Genomic DNA, 18,712 nt, shown 5'->3' on the forward strand with positions numbered 1-18,712 from the left:
GACAGAATCATTTACTGGTTCCACAAGGCTTGAGGCGTAAGTGAGCTTGGTTAGTTTTTCAGCCCTCAATGCACTTGTAACGAGCCAGAGCTTGCGATGATAGTTAAACCCCAATTGAATCAAGAACATTTAACAGTTTCAAACTTGCCTAGTATATGCAATGAGTTCAGACACACTGACTCTCTCATCAAGAATCCAGATTCAGCACAAATGATTTAGTACACTGGATTAGTCTCAAGTGTAATGACTAACTCCTAGAAACTTTTACACTATTTTTAAATCCCACTTGTCAGGACAGCACCTGGAAATTAAATGAGAATCCCAGAGAGATTTATTCCAAAGAAAAAAATTAAACAGGAGTACCTCGCAGCTTCCAAGGGTAGCTGTGACAGGCTAGTGCCACCTGGTGGGAAACTTTTCTCCATCCCCCTTGCTCAGTTTCATCCTTCCTGTTCCATGCTCCAGCTTCCCAGAGGCAAGACAAGGGAGCAACGACCAGATTAACACCAAAGCAGAAAGGGCTGGGTAGCTCTTTCAACTGTTCAGACTTAGAGATTATCTTCCAGGTAAAGGCCAGGTCACCCTATAGTTCTCAGCTACTGCATAGGTGAGTGACTGGATAGATGGAGGCTTATCTGCAAGAGGAATGTGTAGACCAACATACTCCACAACAAGCTCTGCTCATTATTGAGTGGGCTTACAGCTAACGGGGAAGCTAAAATGAGAGGTACCATGTCCCCATATAGGCTCTGGAAAGGTGTTTGTCTAGCAACAGCTCCAACTCCTCACACCATCCTGGCTCTGCTAGAGACAACTGTCTCAGTCGTACTGAGGCAGCATCAGGCAAGGCCAGGCTGATCACCTTCACCAGATTAAATAGGTGGTGGGAACTCAGCTGACCAGTTTTGTCTGTAACTGATCAGGGAGAGAGGGATTTGCACAAATTGTCAGTCCAAGAAGGTCACAAACCGCCAGGCCAGAAACACTAACACCATACCCTGGGGACAGGAAGAGGACCACCTTTCCATAGATACATTTTGATCTCCTTAACAAGCAGGACAGCACAGAGGTTCCCTCAGACGAAGGCCCTTCGTTCTTAGGTCTGCACAAACAACACTGCTACAGCTCGAGACTGACCAGGCTGCTGCTGGCACAGAAAGGCACAGGGAAAACAGCTAGAGCTACCCTGACAGCCTCGTACCAGTGGAAACACTTCCTTCAACCAGCCTAGAGACAAGACCTCTGAACCAGGACGCTGCCAGCTCAGGACAGAGGAGGCAGGGCTGCAGACAGACACACAGACAAGTTTCTAGCATGAGTCCTGACAAATCAAGACTGATCGGTCCAATACCTCACCAATTTGGCAAGATGAACAATGTCTACACATGCGACTCAGCAAGACACAGTCAACTCCCAGCAGAACTAACTCCATATAGGATCTATTTATTTTTATACATTTAACACCAAGACGACAGCCATTTTGATAGGACTCATCTTGCCCCTGGTGCACAAGACATTCAGAGCCAGAGGGAACCGGTCACAGACCACAGCTTCACTATTTCCATCCTGCAGGGACACGTCCTAGAAACGGATCCAGTACATGGCACTGCGGATACGGTTGTAATCCAAGAGCTGTTCAATGGGACCTGTGTGAACAGAACAAGAGTCAGTCACTGGAGATGTAGTTAGAATCCCTGTGCAGTTTCCCGTCGTCTTAAAGCAGATGGTGGCAGAGCAGACTGTGCTCACAATCCAGAGCAGCTATGCACAAAACCAAGCAACTACAGCTCAAACTTGCATCAGGAAAACCAGCAGATACCATCTCCTGACAGAGAAACTGTTACTTGTTTCTTGAGAATAAGTTGTTTTCTCATGCTGCTCCACAATGCTCAGTATAGCTCCACATACAGGTACGAAATATGGGGAGCCACCAAGTCACAGAGATTTTGGCTCGTTCATTCCAACTTCCCGTTGGAAGCCTCTCCCTTTCCCAAGCTGCTCTGCTTTGAAGGCCAGAGGAAACAGCTGCATGGAGGAGGGGAATCCACAACACACAGGAAGGAGGCAGCAGAGCGGAGCTGAGCTGCTCAGGCAGGTTTTCTGAGAGGAATTTGTCCTTGGCCAGACAGACATGCCAGAGCAGCGCAAGAGAATCAGGTCCCTTCGCTTCCCTTACATAAACCACCATGACCTCAGAGTAAGGACACCTGGCAGACACCCCTGGGCCCGCACCCAGCTACGGGACTCCCAATCTTAGTCACGGCTCCACAGCAAGGAGGCGGGAGGGCAGCCAGCAGCTCGCTGCCACTGCATCTCCATCACCTGCAGGTCTGACCTCCTGGCAAACGTGCCTTGGCATATCTAATGTGCAGAGGCAGGAGGATACCAGCAAAGAACCAGAGTGGTTAGGAGGCCAGAACAGACAGAGGGAAAGTGCCTGCAGCTCACTTCTGCTCAGCTCTTGACCCCTTCCTGGTTTTTTGATCTACCGTGTACTAATTGTCATGTACTACTTACCAACTGCAGCAATTGCTGGGCATTTGTCATAAATGTATTTACTGCAGACGTCTCTCACCATTCTTGCATCAACAGCCTAATAAATATCAAAAAAACAATTAATGACCCTTCTAACAGACCTGCATTTCTCAAAGTTGGAAGTTACTGTTGCCATTACATATCGGGATCATTAAAAATATATTGTCAGACCCCTGGGGGCCATCTGCACCAACTGCACTGCTCTTGTCTGCGAGGATGGCCAATGTTCTACACAGCACGTTCTTCTGAGGGTACAGGAGACATGGCAGCCTAAAATCTGAAGCCTTCCAAGGGATACAGTGGCTGCAGAATTACACAAACTAGATGATGGCCATCTTTAGGGAAACTGTTAAAGGAATTTCACGTTATGCTGCTTAACACAGGTGTACGCCCTCTTTCCAGGATGGACTGAATCCAGCCACAGGGACACAGGACACACTGAGTCTACGCCAGAGATTCTGACATATTTATATCGGTGTTAGTGTGCCGACTGCCTGGGCTCCAGGGAGCTTAACTAATGGATAAATAAGCCTCATGTTACTGCAGCAAACTAAGGCCAGAAAATGCTGACACCAACCATGCTCAGATACCCCAACCAAAACAAACGGATACCTACAGCAATCCTGGCATCCCATTCCTCCAGAGGGATACGGCGTCCGTAGTTTAAGAGATGGCTTCCAATATTCTCACACACTGGGGTAGTACCTAGATGTTGAAGATATCATATGGTCAGCATAGAAGAAAACCTTCCAGAATTGCACGGCCTGATCAAAGCAGATAGTAGCAACTCTAGCCGTTAAACAGCTTCTAATCAAGTACCAGTCGTAGTTACCATTTTAAGCAGCTCTGGCAGGAGTTAAGCAATACAAAAATTGCTTCACTGGTTTTCAGAGTGTTACAGCCAAGACAGATCGGTTTGAGGGTTTCAATTCTAAATTCACCAGACAGCACGTTATTCACTCTCAGCAACAGAACGACTAGAAGTTTACAGAGTCAGGGCTAGCCTGCAGCACAGCAGGCTGGGGTCAGCTGCTTTGAGAACATGGCAGGAGGAATGCAGAGTGGGGAAAAGGAAGTTTTGCCCAGTGCCTGCCAGCAGTACTGCAATGGCTAGCAGAGCTACTGCTCCTCAGGAGACACATAAGCAGTAACCCTCTGAAAGCTCTGCAGCGGTCAATCCATAAACCAGAACATACCATCCAGTTGAGCCACCATGGCATTTCGGAGATAGTTCTTGGCTCTCTTCACCTCTGACTCTGTGGTACTAGTGCACAGACGCATCCTGGAGAGGAGATTGAAAGACCACTAAAGCTCTTAAAGATTTGTCTGCTCAGACAGAAAGTGAATTCCTCTCTTTCCCAAGCCTCTGCAGAAATAAGCTATTACCAACGTTATTTGTCTTGCAGGCTTGAGATTCATTCTTGATCACCACACAGCAGCTAAGAACTGGGGAGCACTGAACAGCAGGAGGCGAGAGAAAGAGCTCAAGCTTAGAGGCAGGGGATATCAGCCAGCAGGTTACACGCTGAGTTACACTCACAAAGGTCTAAGCAGCCCTCGTGTCGGCTCTAGCTTGCCCATCAAGCACAGCAGCAAGCAGTCTGTGGTACGCTATCACAAGAGAAGGGAGGCGTGTCAGCTATTCCCACGCACGGCAAGCTGCTATGGAAACTGATGCTGAAAGAACAAGACAGGTCTACAGAGTCTGTTTGGACTCCAGCTGCGAAATCCTTTCCTCCCCTGCCAACCGCACCATCTCTGGGGCAAAGGCTAACTCCATGTGCTCCATACACAGCATGGCTTGGCTGTGAATTTCAGACGTAGCCTTGGACTGTTACTGGGATATACACATATACAATAAGACAGACAGACGGCCCCCAAACGCTGGCATGACTCCAGCAGCAGCGCATTTATCAGCCACAACACAACAGTCTGAAAGGCAGAAACTCTGCCTGCTTTGCTCAAGCTTAACAAGACAATGGAGACACGTCTCTTGGGCACCTGGGAAAGCCTTGTCTCTAAGAAATGATCAACCAAAGCCTCAGTGCCAATACTTGGAAGCATGAATGAAAGACCTGAAGACCCCTAAGGGATTAAAATAGCTCCTCAAAAGCCACATCCTAAGACATTCACAGAAACCACTTACAGGATCATTTAACCAGAATTCAAGTTACCAAGAAGTTCATTAAGAGAGACAGCTCTCTGAAGATCTAATATGATCCTCAGTCTCCCACAAGAGGGTCAGATCTTAAACAGGAACTTTGGCAAAAGTTGTACTTACCACTCCCCCTGAGCACAATACAGCATATCATCTATGGACAGAGGATCAGAAACAAAATGGAAACCGAAGAGGCCAGTATCAGAGTAAGAGGTGTTGAACGTCTGGAAACTGTGACAGAGATTATGCTCCACAGCAAGCGTAGCCAGCCTGCTGGACTGATTCTGTAAATAAGGAGATACCATCAGCCATTTCAGTCTTACAGCTGCCTCACAGCTCAAATTCTTTCCAACTGAGTTGTTTTCACAAAGACCACAGACAAGACAGAGCGGAACCCTTTGCTGAAGGGGAACTTAATTTAGACCCTTCATGTGGTCAACAGATGAGATTCACTGGTGGAAAAGCCACAGACAATGGCCTAAGAGTCCATCCAGCAAAACCATTTCCTTTCCCAGCCACAGATGAAGAGCTGGTATGCATACCACCGTAGGAGTGAGAGAAAATGGGAAGCACAAAGTCTCCCAGTAGCAGGGGTTAGCACAGTTATGCAGGCCAGACAGATTCCAGATGAGAATGGATGCAATACTGGGGTTTTAAACAAGTTCCACTTGCTTTGCAGTTGTAAGGCAAGCTTGCATCATGAGACTATAGACTACTCTGTCCTGCATCCATCACCATCTCCACTGAGTAGTTAGTTTGCAAGGGAAGGAATAAGTTGCTGAGAATTCATCAGCTAAACCTCTTCCAAACTTAGCAGAGAAGGCTCAGTTCATCTCCCAGCATCACTGCTCAAAAACGGTCCTGGATTAGCCTTGATTACACATCTATTCTACTTTCCAGACTTCTACCACTTCATAGTTGGAAACTAACCACAACAGCCTCCCATAAGCACATTCAGCCAGGGTCTCCATAATATTTCATATTAAAAGGCTCCAGGCTCTCCCTATCACACTCACAAGCCTCTTACCTTACCACCTCCAAACGTGCGGTCGTAGCGTCCAATAACAGCATTAGCCACATTGAGGACAACGTTGTCTGGATCAGCCCATCCTGGCCCTTCCACGGCAAGCGCAATATGGGCAACAGGCAGAGCATCATCTCTGGCACGGATCTAGAAAATCATCAAGGAGTGGGGGAGAATGGCATGAGCACTGTGGCTTTGTCTGCAGCCTGCTGCAGTGCCAGGCTGACAAATTGGGGGACTTGGTATTATCTCAGCAAAATGGTCTCAGGCACTACTGAGCACAAACCAGCTACTCTGATATGAGTTTTCCAGCAGACGATGCGAGCAACAGGCTCACATTCCTAGTGGATTTGGGTCCTATCTAAATCCCAACATGTTGTGGCAATAAGCCCCAAGAACAGAACATGGGGGCACTACCAAGATGCTGCATCATCAGCTTCTCTCAGAAGCAGCTATAATTGCTTTCACATTCATTCAACAGTTTAGCAACAGCTGCTTGTTTTGTTCAGGACCAAAACAACTTTACCTCACTCCCTGTGAAGCGACAGCGTGGGAGGATAGGCACTGCATCCTCTTTGTATGTAAAAGGCACTCCACTGAAGTGTTGCCTAGCTACATCTACCAGCTCTTTGTGGGAAATACCTGGCAATGGGAAAGAGAGAGATTTGCAGTCTTCAACAGCTTAATTTAACAAAATCATCTGATTTTACATTAGAGATATGTGACAAGGGTTTGATCACCAGCTTGAAAATACCCAGGCTTCCCAGAATCACAAGGATCTAGAACTTACCTCCAGCAGCTGCCAGGACCATACGAGGTGCCTTGAAGTGAGTATCAACATATGAAGCTAGATCTGCTCGAGTCAGATGCCTAGAAAGAACAAACAGAGACCAAGGACATCAGCATCTCTGACTTGGAGGGATGAGAGGCTTAGGAGAAGCAAGTTCACAGTGCAGAGACTGCAGTGATGTTGTTGATCCTCTTAGTTGTAGGGTAACAATACTTTTTAGAAGCAAGACTGCACTGTCTGTGCTTTCCCTGCGCTCTAATTCCACAACACAGAGAACGGAAACCAGTGACCAAGACAGAGAGTTAAGGATAGAATTCAATACAAACTAGAGAGCACTGACCCTGCTCACCAAGCTACCAGTACCTTAACGGGTGCGTACACTCACCAATGCTTTAATGACCGCCTCTAGCTCTTAATTTCTCTAATGGTGTCAAACAGACAAGTACGGGAGAAGGTTCAACCTGGCCCTACCAACCTCATGTCTTGAGCGAGATGGATTCTAGAGAAGAATGTGCGCAGCATTACAATTTCACCAGCCCAATGGGAAAAATACAGTAAAGACACAACAAGAAGCCCACAGGCACAGATCACCTCTGCGTACAGACTGCTCTCCTTGCGCAGTCACCACTACTGAGAAGCAGCAGTCGTGCACCCCAAGGACTGAACCTATGGGCTGCATATCGCATCCAGCCTATTGCTCACTTGATGTTCTCCGTGGTCCCCTCGACAGTGCGGGCCAGTGCAGTCCCCTGGAAAGCAGTGGCATGAAGGTAATCAAAGGTAACATCCGTCAAGTTGCTGTCGATTTCTTTCAACTCCTGAAGGATGACGCCACGTTCCTTCTCGATCTGAGACTCCTCCAGCGCACAGTTCTGCACAATGTCAGCCAGAAGCTCTACAACTGCAACACATTTCCCACGTTAGCAATCCCGCTGCCTGACTGCTACCCAGTGCTGCTGAAAGGAGAAAAGACACAGAGGCAGCAGGGGCACTGCAAGAGGAATGAGCAACAAACCATGCTGGGAAGGGGATGCAACACAATAGAGACGAATACTACCCATTCCCACAGCATCAGAGAGGGACAAACAACACTGTCTTAGCATGAAGTCTCCAAGTCAGCTTCACTGCCAGCGGAAAGCAGGCAACAACTGTAGAATCTTTAAATCCTTAAAGAGAGCTTGTGACATCTACAGTGTAGCCCACATCTACAGTAGGGCCCACAGCTCTGACTCCAATCATCGCCTCTGGACAAAACCAACCCAAAGAGGAGTCTGCGCATGGTAGTACAGAGCACAAGCAACATTTGCAAGAGCTGCAGTGAGCACTCCTGACACAGCAGCTGTCGCTGACCTCAGCTTCTCAGCTCCATAAAACAACCACAGACTACTGAAGCGCCCCCCCGCCCCCGGCAATATAGTGCAGCCTAACATAACGACAGCTTTGCAAAACTGGTTTTAGGAACACATGAACTTGCAGCCTTGAAGCACCACGTCATGGCAGCGCTCTCTTCAACTACCAAGGAGAATCTCCAATTTACTGCTCAACCACTTCATTCCCTGGGTCTGCTGTTAGAAAGGATGCTGGCGGGACAGAAACACAAGCACATGTGCTTGCTTCATCCTTAACCTCTGAATCAGACTTTTTCCAGACTGGCTATCCTACCTTTGGGCATGTCCTTGGACAAGGCTTTTATATAATAGGCAGTCTGCTCACGCGAGGTGTATCCGTTCAGGTGAGCACCCATGCTCTCCACCTCTTTCTCAAAGGCAGCACCAGGACGCTTCTTTGTGCCCTAAAAGGAAGCAGATAAACACAATTATGAACAGATTTCCCTCTCAGGCAGAACTAAAGCAAGGAAAAAAACAATAAAGACCTAAGCCAGTAACACCCATCACACGATTCATAAAAGCCAAGAGCAAGTGCAGAAAGCAAGAGATTTAATACTTGGCTTATTTGCTCTACCTGAAGGACGACTGAAATGTATTTTGAAAGACCAGTAAAAACCCATGGGGAAGGAGAAGATCTAAACTGAGACAACACTGGCTGAAGATCACATCAGTGGAAGCAAACCAAAAATAAGCAGGTTTCTAGCTATCCAAGCAGCAATATTGAGAAGAAGCCAGAATAAGAACAGAAAAGTACTTGTAATACAGAGCTCATATCTTAAGGACCAAGCCAGACGCTGCAGTGCCTATGATGGCACAGGCTGGACTCGAGTCAGCAAGTCCCAGGCTTAGATGCCTTCTGCCCTAGGGCTGTTCAGCAGACACTTACATTATTAGAAAAGAGCTGTAGCCTCTAAACTTTGCCAGTCCACTAAGAATATGAAAGAAAAATAAACGGCTACAGGAAACGCTACTTTGAGCTCTGCCTGCTAACTTGAAGAAACATGCTTCATAACATAGTCCTATAGGTGTGCTACACTGTGGCTGGGACAGTCAGGGATTGGAACCACAGCATCAGAGACTCGGTCTCACTTGTTACTTAAAACTTTTTTCCTTTAAGAGGGGATATACCAACCAGTCAATAAGAGCTGCCTTAATTCATGCATGCTTGCAAGTTGCCGCATGTTCAAACAAAGAGCACCATATAGGCTAGATGCCTTTTGAAGTTTATTTTTATACTGTGTGCAAAGTCTCAGGGACTCAGATGACCTGATTTACACTCTAACAGCTACAGCCTCTGAAGCAAGAGCACAATATATAAGTAAATATTTAGAACAGCTTTCCACACAAGCCTGGGCCAGACCTAGCATACCTCCTTACCTTAAAGGCCAGATGTTCCAGGAAGTAACCAGCCCCATTGTTCTTCTCATCTTCATGGCGGCTCCCCACCCCGATCCACACGCCCACCTAACGGCAAAAGGATCAAATACATGTATCAGAAAAGAAAACAAACAGCATGCTCAAGCCTCATGCCACAAACGTAACAGCACGAACAAGAAGTTTGCTCCACAGACATTGAACTAGTAGCACCAAAATAAGAACAAGCACCAACAACTGATTCCCGTACACATTTTGGCTTTTTATCTAGCAGCTTCGCAAAGGCCTTTGCTAGTTTTGCCAGAAATATAACTACTACTGGTTACTTAGTACTTACGCAAAAACTATAAGGCTGAGAAAACTTGCAAAGCATGAAAGCTTTACTACAGACTTATACAAAGCCAGGCTAGGCCTTCTACTGCTACGTTAATCCCACCAGTTAAGAGAGAGAACTGGTAGAGTCTCTGTCAAAACCTTTAGTTCAAACACGGGTTTGTCACTTTTGGAAGACCAGCTAGAAACTAGGCAAAGCTGACTGTTTCAAGGAAGCCCTTAACTTATCTTAAACTTACTGTACATGTTGGCTGATTGGATTCTTCTGAAGCTACACGGAGACCGTTGTCCAGAGTGGTGACCTGGGTCTCAGGGATATTATGGAGTGTCTGGGCATAGGTGGCAGCACCTCGGTTCCTTGTCAAAGTCAATAAAGCTGCCTAAAAGAAAAAAAAAAAAAGCTACCATCACCACTAACCAGCAGCTCCCCTCTGCAGGGCAGACCTCCAGAACGCAGACTGCTGGACACACAGCTGACCAAAGCTAGGGCAGATGGGCTCTTTCACGTTTATATCGGGGAGTTCCTGCTGCACAGCCTTACCCACCCACTCGCATTTAACTCCGGTTCGTGAACCGGAGGGCTAGAAACACTCGGCAGCGCCAGAGGTTTCAAGCAAGTCGAAAACCCCAGGGAAAAGTCCCATGAACCGGTCAAAACCCAGTACTGGGGCGGAGGCGGGGAGCTGACAGCAGGCCCCCGGCAAGCGTCGCAAGAGCTGAAGGTCGCCGCCACCCCCCGCTCCAGAGGCAGGGGGTTTGCACGGCGACCGCCGCCCGCCCCGCACCGGCCGCCGCGTCCCTGTGACCTTCTCGGCCGGCCAGCAGGCTGAGCCCGGCAGCCCCACCACACAGCAGGGCCTCTCGCTCCCCTTGCCGACCTCCCCCGGGTCCACCCGCAGCTACCGCCGCCGCCGCCCGCGGTGACTCACGGAGGAGCGAGGGCCCCGCAGCAATGCCCGCCCGGCGGCACACCCCACCCGGCACACAGAGGAAGCCGCCATCTTGTCCCTGCTGCCGATCGACCGACAGGGCCGCAGTGCGCCTGCGCAAGAAGGTGGGGGCTTGTGGGCGGGAGTGCGCATGCGCACGAGGCCGAGCGGCTGTCAGCGACAGTGATGCGCATGTGCGCGAGGGCGGGTCCGCGCGGGCGGAGGGGGCGCGTGCGCAAACGCGTGTGCGGCGGCGCCCCCTCGTGGCGGCAGGGCGCGGCGGCCGCTGAGGGCAGGAGCTGCCGGAGCCGCGGGGCTCCCCGGGGACGGGGCTCCCGGGTGGGGTGTCCGCGCCCGTACCGCTCCCTCGGCCGCAGCCTGACGGGCCCGGAGCGGGTCGGGGGGAAAAGTGGCGGAAAAGGACCGGAGGGACGGATGCGTGGGGCCAGCGTGCTGCAGGGAGGGCCAGGCCCGGGCCCGGCCAGGCAGTGCCCACCAATGCCAGGGTGCAGCCAGGCGGCCCTGCCTGAGGTCACCTTTATTGAGGAAAGTGCATTAAAACGAAGCCTGAGAGACGCTACACGGTTTTATCTGTGATGCCAAACCGCTGCTGGGAGTGGCCCCCCTCGGCCGCGTCTGGGGGTCACTCCACCACCCCCCAAACCAGGGCCTGGCCAGACAGGCTGGGGCTGAGAGAGGCTCCCAGCCGGCACCTCGGCGCGATGTCCCCGTGCCAGAGCAGGACACTGGGCACCAGCCTGCAGCAGCTCCATCGCAGGGGAAGCTCATGGCTGGGACAGGGTCCCCAGCACTCAGTGTCCGGAGGGGCTGGCAGGGGTGTGAGGCCTCCTGGGTGAGCTGGCGCCATTGGGGCGGCAAAGGCCCCCGTGCCTGCCTGGCTCCTCGGGGAGACAGCTTCCTCTTGCGGGGCTACATTCTGGTGCTGCGTTCCTCCTAAAGGGGACAGATGGGGAGGGGTTGGCTTGGCTGCTCCCCCTCCATCACAGTGATGGGGACAGCGAGGCTGGGCGCTCACCGAGGCCTGGCGTGGCTCCCTGCTGATGTGGACCACAGCGTCATGCACCGAGGGGAAGAAGCAGTGCTTGGTGATGGTTGAGCTGAAGAAGTTGCTCCGCTCCAACTGGGCAAGGACAGGCACTGCATGGAGAGAGAAGCATCCAAAGCTGTGGCACCCAGCAGAGCCCACCACCCTGCACCCAGAGCAGCCCCCCTCCCTCTGCACTGCAGGGGACACTGGGGCCATCACCAGGGATCCAGCTGCCTTGCCGGGGGCTGCAGGGCTCAGACTGGGTCTGTGGGACAATCTGCAGCACTTATGCCCTGGGGAAACCCTGGGGGTGGGGACACTGCAGGGCAGAGGCCAGCAGCTGCATCCCGTGGGGGTGGGCATGCCCAGCAGGGGCTGATCGTTCTGCAGAGCCTCCTCACCTGGGCAGCCAGCAATGAAGACGTCCACTTCTATGTCATGGAAATCCCTGAAGATCTGCAAACGGCAGAAAACACGTTGTGCCCAGGCAGAGGGACAGGCAGCAGCCATGGGGCCACCCTGCAGGGCCCTGGGGACGCCCCGGTGAGGCTGCTGGCCCGCCTGCTCCCCCACCCCTTACATTCTTCAGGAACTTGATGGAGACAGTGTCCATGAAGCTGACAGGGCTGAAATCCAAGATGACGGCATGGAAGTTGGGCTGGGGCAGCCCCAGGGTATGCAGGGTGGGCTCTGGGGGTGCACTGCCCTCCGCCCCGCTCAGCTCAATCACTGCCACGCCTGGTCCGTTAAGCCCGTCCTCTGCGTCCTGGGGGAGGGAAGGAGACCCGGCCTCACTGCACGGGGGCTGGCGGCACCCCCAGCCCCACTGGCCAGGCAACATACCTCCCCCCAGGCTTGCTCTGCCCTACAGCGCAGTGGGGCCTGGCGAGGCTCTTCGGCTGCATCAGGGCACAGGCAGTGGGTGGCCCAGGGAGCGGGTGCCTCGCACCTTCACTCACTTTTGGTGTATTTCCGGATGTGTTGAGACCCACCTCTCTCCCCAGTGACTTGCTCCAGAGCCAGACTCATTAACTGGCACAAGGTCAGCCTTTGCTCTCGCTCTTAATTCTGATTAACTCACCAAATGGCTAATGACTCACTGGCTCCACCACCTAATCATTAATCGCCCGGCTTTCCCTGCTGACCTTGGGTGTGACACCATGGCCCAGCTCTGCCCCAGTTCTTCTCTTCTCCCAGATTGAACCAGGAGCCCCCCGGGCCACCGAGCCCGGCAAATGCATGGGCAGGAGGGCCAGGGCCAGGCAGGGAGGCAGTGCAAGGTGGCACTGGAGGGGTCCCCCACAGTGGGGAAGCACCTTTTTCCTCTTTGCCTTCTCCTTCTCCGCTTTCTTCTGCTGTTTCTTCAGCTTCTTGAGGGCCTTCTTCTTCTTCTCGATCAGGCGGTCCACGTTAATGCCGCTCTGCAAAACAATGCAGCCCTGTGTCCCCAGGTGCCCCACCACCACCCCGGTGCTGGCAGATGGGGGGGCACAGGGAGCACTGGGGGGATGGCAGCTCTCCTACCTTCTTCTTCAGGGCCTCCGTGTACAGCTCCACATTGGCAAAATAGAGGGTGGAGGAGGAGCGGAAGATCTTCACACCAGGGATCTCCTCTGCCTGGGGTCAGACAGGAAGGGTGCTACCCCAGGGATGGAGTCCCCTGCTCCCATTCCCTCCCTCCCCCCAAATGCCCCCCACTCCTGTCCCCAGAGAACAACCCCTGGGGGTGCTTCAAGTTGCCCTCCCCCCCCCATTGCAGGTGTCTCCCTGGTGCTGTCACCATCTCATATTCGGCCACGTCCCTGTAGACATCAGTGTCGGAGATGCGTCCCAGGATGGAGTAGTGGGGGCTGCAGGGAGCAGAGCAAGGAGCTGAGGTCACCACGGGATTCCCCTGCCCTTGGGACGTGGCACTGGCCCCCAGCTCCAGGGTACTCACAGCTGGGTGCGGAAGATGACAGTGAGCAGCCCGAAGGCCACCGAAGCCCCCAGGCCGATGTCCAAGTTCAGCAAAAGGGTGGCCACGAATGTTACGATCCAGACCATCTGGAGGGGGGACACGGTCAGCCGCAGCACGGCCTCCCCACTGGCCCCTATGAGCCCCAGGGAGGATGGAGAAACCCTCTCCAGGGACAAGAGCAAAGCCCCAGGGCCAGTTGGCACCTTACCAGGTCCACCCGGTTGGACTTCCAGAGCATGCAAAGGTCGTCAAACTGCTTGAACATGCCCTTGAGGTTGATGATGATGATGGCAGACAAGATGGCCTAGGAGAGAAGTCGCTGCAGCCATGAGGATGCTGAGGGCAGGTCTGGGGGAGGGAGACCCTTGGCTGCTCCCCTGCCACACCACCTTGCCATGGGACGGGCACAGGGGTGGGATGTGACACGGAGGCTGTAGGGCCAGATGTACCTTGGGCAGGTCCCGGAAGAGCTCTCCAATCTTCAGGATGGTCACCAGGATGACCAAGGATGAGATGACACCGGCTACCTGGAGGGTGAGAGTGGGAGGCAAGAGGTGAGTTCCCCACCGCTCACTATGCTCCTTGCCCCTGGTCCAACCCCGTGGAGGGAGGCAGCGCCACCCAGACCCACCTGGCTGTTGCCCCCCGTGCTCTCCTGCACCAGGCTCCGTGACATGGAGCAGCTGATGGCAAAACATTGGAAGAAGCCCCCCAGGAAGTTGGAGAGGCCCAGCGCAATCAGCTCCTGCAGGGACAGAGCAGCGGTGGGGGAGCACCATGCCTTCCCCAAGCTGCAAGAAGTACAAGCTTGGTTTTCACCCAGGGAAGGGGCCCTGCGCGTCAGAGCATCACCTGGTTGCTGTCCACTTTGTAGCCATGCTTCAGGGCAAAGATCTTGCCCAGGGAGATGCAGATGGCATAGCCCACCACGGCAATGGCGAAGGCATTGCCCACCACCTGCCCAAAGTAGCTGACGTTAGGGACCACGGGCGGCTTCAACCTACAGCCAAGACAGCAAGACCGGGCTCAAAAGGGGGGTCCCATGAGTGGCACAGTGCCCCGGCACAGCCACCCTCACCTCCCAGCCCTGCTCACCCACTGGGGATGTTGCCCACCACGGAGATGCCAAACTTGGCATTCAGGTTGACGCCGTAGGAGATGCCGGTGGAGATGATGATCTGCGGGAGGATGGCTGGAGTGAGGCAGGGCCTTCCTTTACAAGGACCATGGTAGAGGAGGAGGAGGAGGGGACGCATGCCCTGGAGCTGCACTCGCCAAGGCACCCCATCCCACCCCTCCCCACCCTGGGGGGGACAGGGCTGCTCATGGCTGTGTCCCCACAGGGAGCTGGGGCAGCTCTGGGTACCGTGATAAGCTCAATGGGGATGGGCATGGGCAGCTTGGCAGCGAACTTGTGGTTGAGCTCTTTCACGATGAAGATGGCCACCATAGCAACGATGGCTGTCACTAGGGTGCCCACATTGGTCTCTGGCAGCTTCTGGCAGATCTCAATGAGGGTCTAGAGGACGCAGAAGGAGGGAACAGGCTCAGGAAAGCAGATGCCTCCATGGCAGGTTGTTGGGGGCCTCTCCATGCCCCACAGGTGAGCACCCAGGGGGTCCCAGGGCAGCAGCAAATCCCCGCTCACCAAGAACAGTGAGAGCGGCCCCGAGTGCTCTCCTAGGGAGACCCCAAAGACGTTCTTGAGCTGCGAGATGAGGACATGCACGGAGGCAGCAGTGGTGTAGCCACGCACCAGTGGATCCGAGAGGTAGGTCACCACGAAGCCGAACTGCAGGAGGCCCAGGGCCACCTGGAAGGAGAGATGGCAGGAGGAGTGCCCTGCAGCTCACAGCTATGGGGCACCACAGCCCCCTGTTCCCTCCCAAGCTGGGCTGAGGCCCCATTACCTGGAAGATGCCTGTCAGGACAGTGATGGTGGCCACCAGCTCCACCCTGGCGGCATCGCGCCGTTCCTCATTGACCATCGTGACATTGGTGCCATTGACAGATTCCAGGAAGTTTTCACTGGGCAGCAGGGAGTCTGTCAGGCTCCCGATCATCACAGAGATGACGGCGAAGGGGCCTAAGGACAGGCAGGGTGTGGGCAGGGAGCCCAAGGTCAGCACCAGGACCTCTCTGAGGTCCACAGGCACCTGTCCCCTTAGGCCAGGCTCAAAGCACACCACTGTGCTTTGGCTCTGCTTTGGCCAACCACCTTCTTGGTGGAGCAAAGTAAAGGCAAGAAAGGTCCCCGCCAACCATTGATGTGGCAATGCTGTGCTGTGGATGAAGGCTCACCCCTCTTATCCTCGCTCCCTCCCCACCATCCCTCAGCTCACCCACGGAGTTGTGCCTGGATGTTCCAAAGAAGAAGTAGAGGAAGACGGGGTAAAAGGAAGAATAGAGACCGGTGACAGGCGGCAGTCCAGCCAGCAGCGCGTAGGCAAGCCCTGGACATGGTGGAGCAGGGAGACAATGTCACACGTCATGGATGGCTGAGCCCTGGCTTCCCCCCTCTGCAGGGAGTCCCCGGCAGCCTGGCCATGGCATCGCTCACCCTGGGGCAGGTGCATGATGCCCACGCTGAAGCCCGAGGCAATGTCCCCCAGGAGCCAGTCCTTGACAGGGTAGCGGGGCAGCCAGCGCAGGAAGGGCAGGAACCGTAAGAGCAGGGACTTGGCGGTGGAGACTGAGCATCTGATGGGAAGGAGCAGGAGCCAGGGCTGAACACAAGCGCAGGGGCTTGGGGACACCAGTGGGGGTGGACGGAGCCCCATGGGAAGCAGTGGGACCCCCAGCTCCATCCACTGGATCCAGGTGTCCCTCCAAGCAGGAGGACAGAGTGGGGACACAGGTGTTTGGGCGTGGGGGAACCAACCCCCAGGTCTGCACTGTGTCTACCACAGGGATTGGAACAGCCAGAGACAGGGTCCCCGTGGCAGTGGGGCTGGGGTGCACGGTGCCTGGCGGGGTCCAGGCACATCCCTCCGGCCAGCGCGGTCCTACCTGGTCTTGTGGAGACAACCGCGCAGCGAGGGCTCAGTGGGAGGTTTCCGCTGTGCCACCTCCTCCAAGTCGGCCTCACTCAACACCTTGTGGGGTGCCCGGTGGCTCAGCACCATATCCGCCGCCATGGCCGCCTGGCCCTCCTGCATGCCAGCCCACTGCGCAGACACAGACAGTTCAGGCACGTCCTCACGGCCGGGGGCACCCAGCACCCTACCTACCCCGCAGCCCCTCCTGCAGCTCTGCTCGCCCCGCGGAGCCATCCCATCCCAGTCAGGCGTGCAGGATCAGCCCTGAGGCCAGGGGTGAGCCGAGTTTTGGGAGTCCTGAAGCAGCGGTGGCAGCTCGCAATGGAAAGCGGCAGGCAGCCGGTGTGCGAGCAGGCAGGGAGCTGAGGCCTCTGCAATCAGCGCTGCCCACTCGTACCCCACGTCAGCCCCATCCGCCCCTCTGGGGTGCACCGGTGGGGGCTGCCGGCAGAGCTGCTCCGGGGGTGGCTCCCCCTCCGCCTGCCCACACAGAACCCCCCTTGGTGCCAACCACCCTTCTCCTCCAAGTACCGCAGCACAGCAGGGCAGCGGGCCAGCACAGCTGCTGAGCAAAGCCCCGACCTCACAACCCCGTCCGCAGACTTTGTCCCTTTACACATGAGGGGAGCAGGAATGTCAACCCCCAGCGAGCGTCACAGACTCGCCGTCCCTCTGCCAGCACCCTCCCCAGCTCCCTGAGCTGCAAAGTGGGGCTGAGCCCATGGGCACAGAGGAGTGGGACTGATCTGGGGTCTCTCCCTTCACAGGGCTGGATGGTGTGACTGAGGCATCTCTGTACAGATCCACAGCCTGGCCTTGCTCAGGGCTCGAGCTGAGAGCTGCCACCATCCTGCTGGGCTCATGGCTGGTGGCCCTGGCTGGTCCTGAGATGCTCACCCACTTGCAACCAGACCTGCAAGCCATTCGCGAGGTACCTGGGGCCATGCCAGCCCGAGTCCCTGCATTGCCCCCAGCCCTCCTACCTGCTGTACCCAAGTTGGTCAGGTGTCGCCAGCCGGGTGCACGCTCTGCTCCCTCCTATTTATGAATACCTGCTTGTGATCTTTGAGACACCGCTCCCTGCCCTCCCTCCTGCCCTGCCGAGGAGCTGCCCGCTTCCCAGCACCCGCGACGCTCCCCCGGTGCCCTGTTGTGCTGAGTGCCCTGGCTGTGGCAGGTCCAGGGCTGTCACCACTGTCCCCAGGGCCATCCCATCCTGGGGACTGTCCCGGCCAGTGTCAGCTCCCGGCCCACAGCCATGCCCGGAGTGCCACCATGCCCAGCTCCCATGCCAGGTGCAGGGCAAGGATCTTCTTGCTGCTGGACACAGCCTGGTGCCAAGAGCTGCGGGTGCTCACCTCCCTGGGGTACTGCTCAGAGTCCTGCCATCACCCTCCTGTGCCCCCAGGGCTCCCAGGGGTGTCCCCCTACCCCACGTCCTGAAGCAGAAGCTGTGCCCAGGGCAAGGAGGGTTACCCGCAGCCCCCAGCCGTGGCATCCAGGGTATCTCCCACAGGTGCCGGCTCCCACTTACCTGCTCAAACGGGTGTGCTGTGCGCTGTGGACTGCCCCACTGTCCCACAGCATGTGCAGACCCAGCCGTTATCTTGTTCCAAAGGTCCCCAGAAGGCACCAGAGTCCCACTGAACCCATCACACCTTCCTGGGCTACACCACAACCTGGTTCTGGCACTGGTTTCGGAATATTTCTGAGTCACGCTTGGCCCAGGCACGTGAGGACATGGCAGTGGAAATCCAGGCGCTCAGGCTGTGGGGTGAAGCTAGGAGGCAGGGCAGGGTGGGCAGGGCAGGCGCTGGGGACTCCTGGGTGCCCTGGGTGGTGGGATGGGGCTGGCGAGTGGTACAAGTAGTGACACTCAGGACTGTGGTCTCCGGGACAGAGTGACTTGTTCCCATCCCTGCTGGCTAGGTGGGGGACAACTCGTGGCCACCCTGGCTCTCCCTGTGGTCAGCATGACCCGGGTCCCACCGCAGCCATACAGGGACTCCTCAGCTGCCTTTCAGCAGTGGGGCTGAGCCTGCTCCCCTGAGCCTCTGCCACATCCCCAGCCCCCGCTGTCCCACCCCCATGCCCATCAGTCCCACCGCGGCCAGGTAGCAGAATGCCGATGCTGG

At 54.9% G+C, this 18,712-nt stretch overlaps 2 protein-coding genes across 2 annotated transcripts; both read right to left on the reverse strand.

Moving 5' to 3' along the window:
- Positions 1-1,411: 1,411 nt before the first annotated feature.
- On the reverse strand, positions 1,412-10,661 carry LOC129211303 (cytochrome b-c1 complex subunit 1, mitochondrial). Its single transcript, XM_054838170.1, has 13 exons — positions 10,532-10,661; positions 9,842-9,982; positions 9,273-9,359; positions 8,170-8,299; positions 7,210-7,408; positions 6,508-6,587; positions 6,244-6,359; positions 5,721-5,864; positions 4,817-4,977; positions 3,732-3,817; positions 3,152-3,240; positions 2,518-2,593; positions 1,412-1,646 (listed from the first exon to the last, which is right to left on the reverse strand). Exons 1-13 carry the CDS (start codon positions 10,601-10,603, stop codon positions 1,582-1,584), a joined length of 1,446 nt encoding a protein of 481 aa, XP_054694145.1. The 5' UTR covers positions 10,604-10,661; the 3' UTR covers positions 1,412-1,581.
- A 231-nt stretch (positions 10,662-10,892) lies between these two features.
- Positions 10,893-16,971, reverse strand: SLC26A6 (solute carrier family 26 member 6). The gene is made up of 20 exons (XM_054838050.1): positions 16,770-16,971; positions 16,549-16,706; positions 16,100-16,239; positions 15,882-15,992; positions 15,450-15,625; positions 15,188-15,352; positions 14,906-15,058; positions 14,635-14,717; positions 14,392-14,539; positions 14,171-14,284; positions 13,989-14,066; positions 13,748-13,843; positions 13,519-13,625; positions 13,360-13,429; positions 13,104-13,196; positions 12,896-13,000; positions 12,160-12,345; positions 11,981-12,035; positions 11,568-11,689; positions 10,893-11,485 (listed from the first exon to the last, which is right to left on the reverse strand). Exons 1-20 carry the CDS (start codon positions 16,809-16,811, stop codon positions 11,462-11,464), a joined length of 2,226 nt encoding a protein of 741 aa, XP_054694025.1. The 5' UTR covers positions 16,812-16,971; the 3' UTR covers positions 10,893-11,461.
- Between the last annotated feature and the right edge of the window lie 1,741 nt (positions 16,972-18,712).

The sequence above is a fragment of the Grus americana genome, chromosome 11 (genome assembly GCF_028858705.1).
Source record: "Grus americana isolate bGruAme1 chromosome 11, bGruAme1.mat, whole genome shotgun sequence".
NCBI lineage: Eukaryota > Metazoa > Chordata > Aves > Gruiformes > Gruidae > Grus > Grus americana.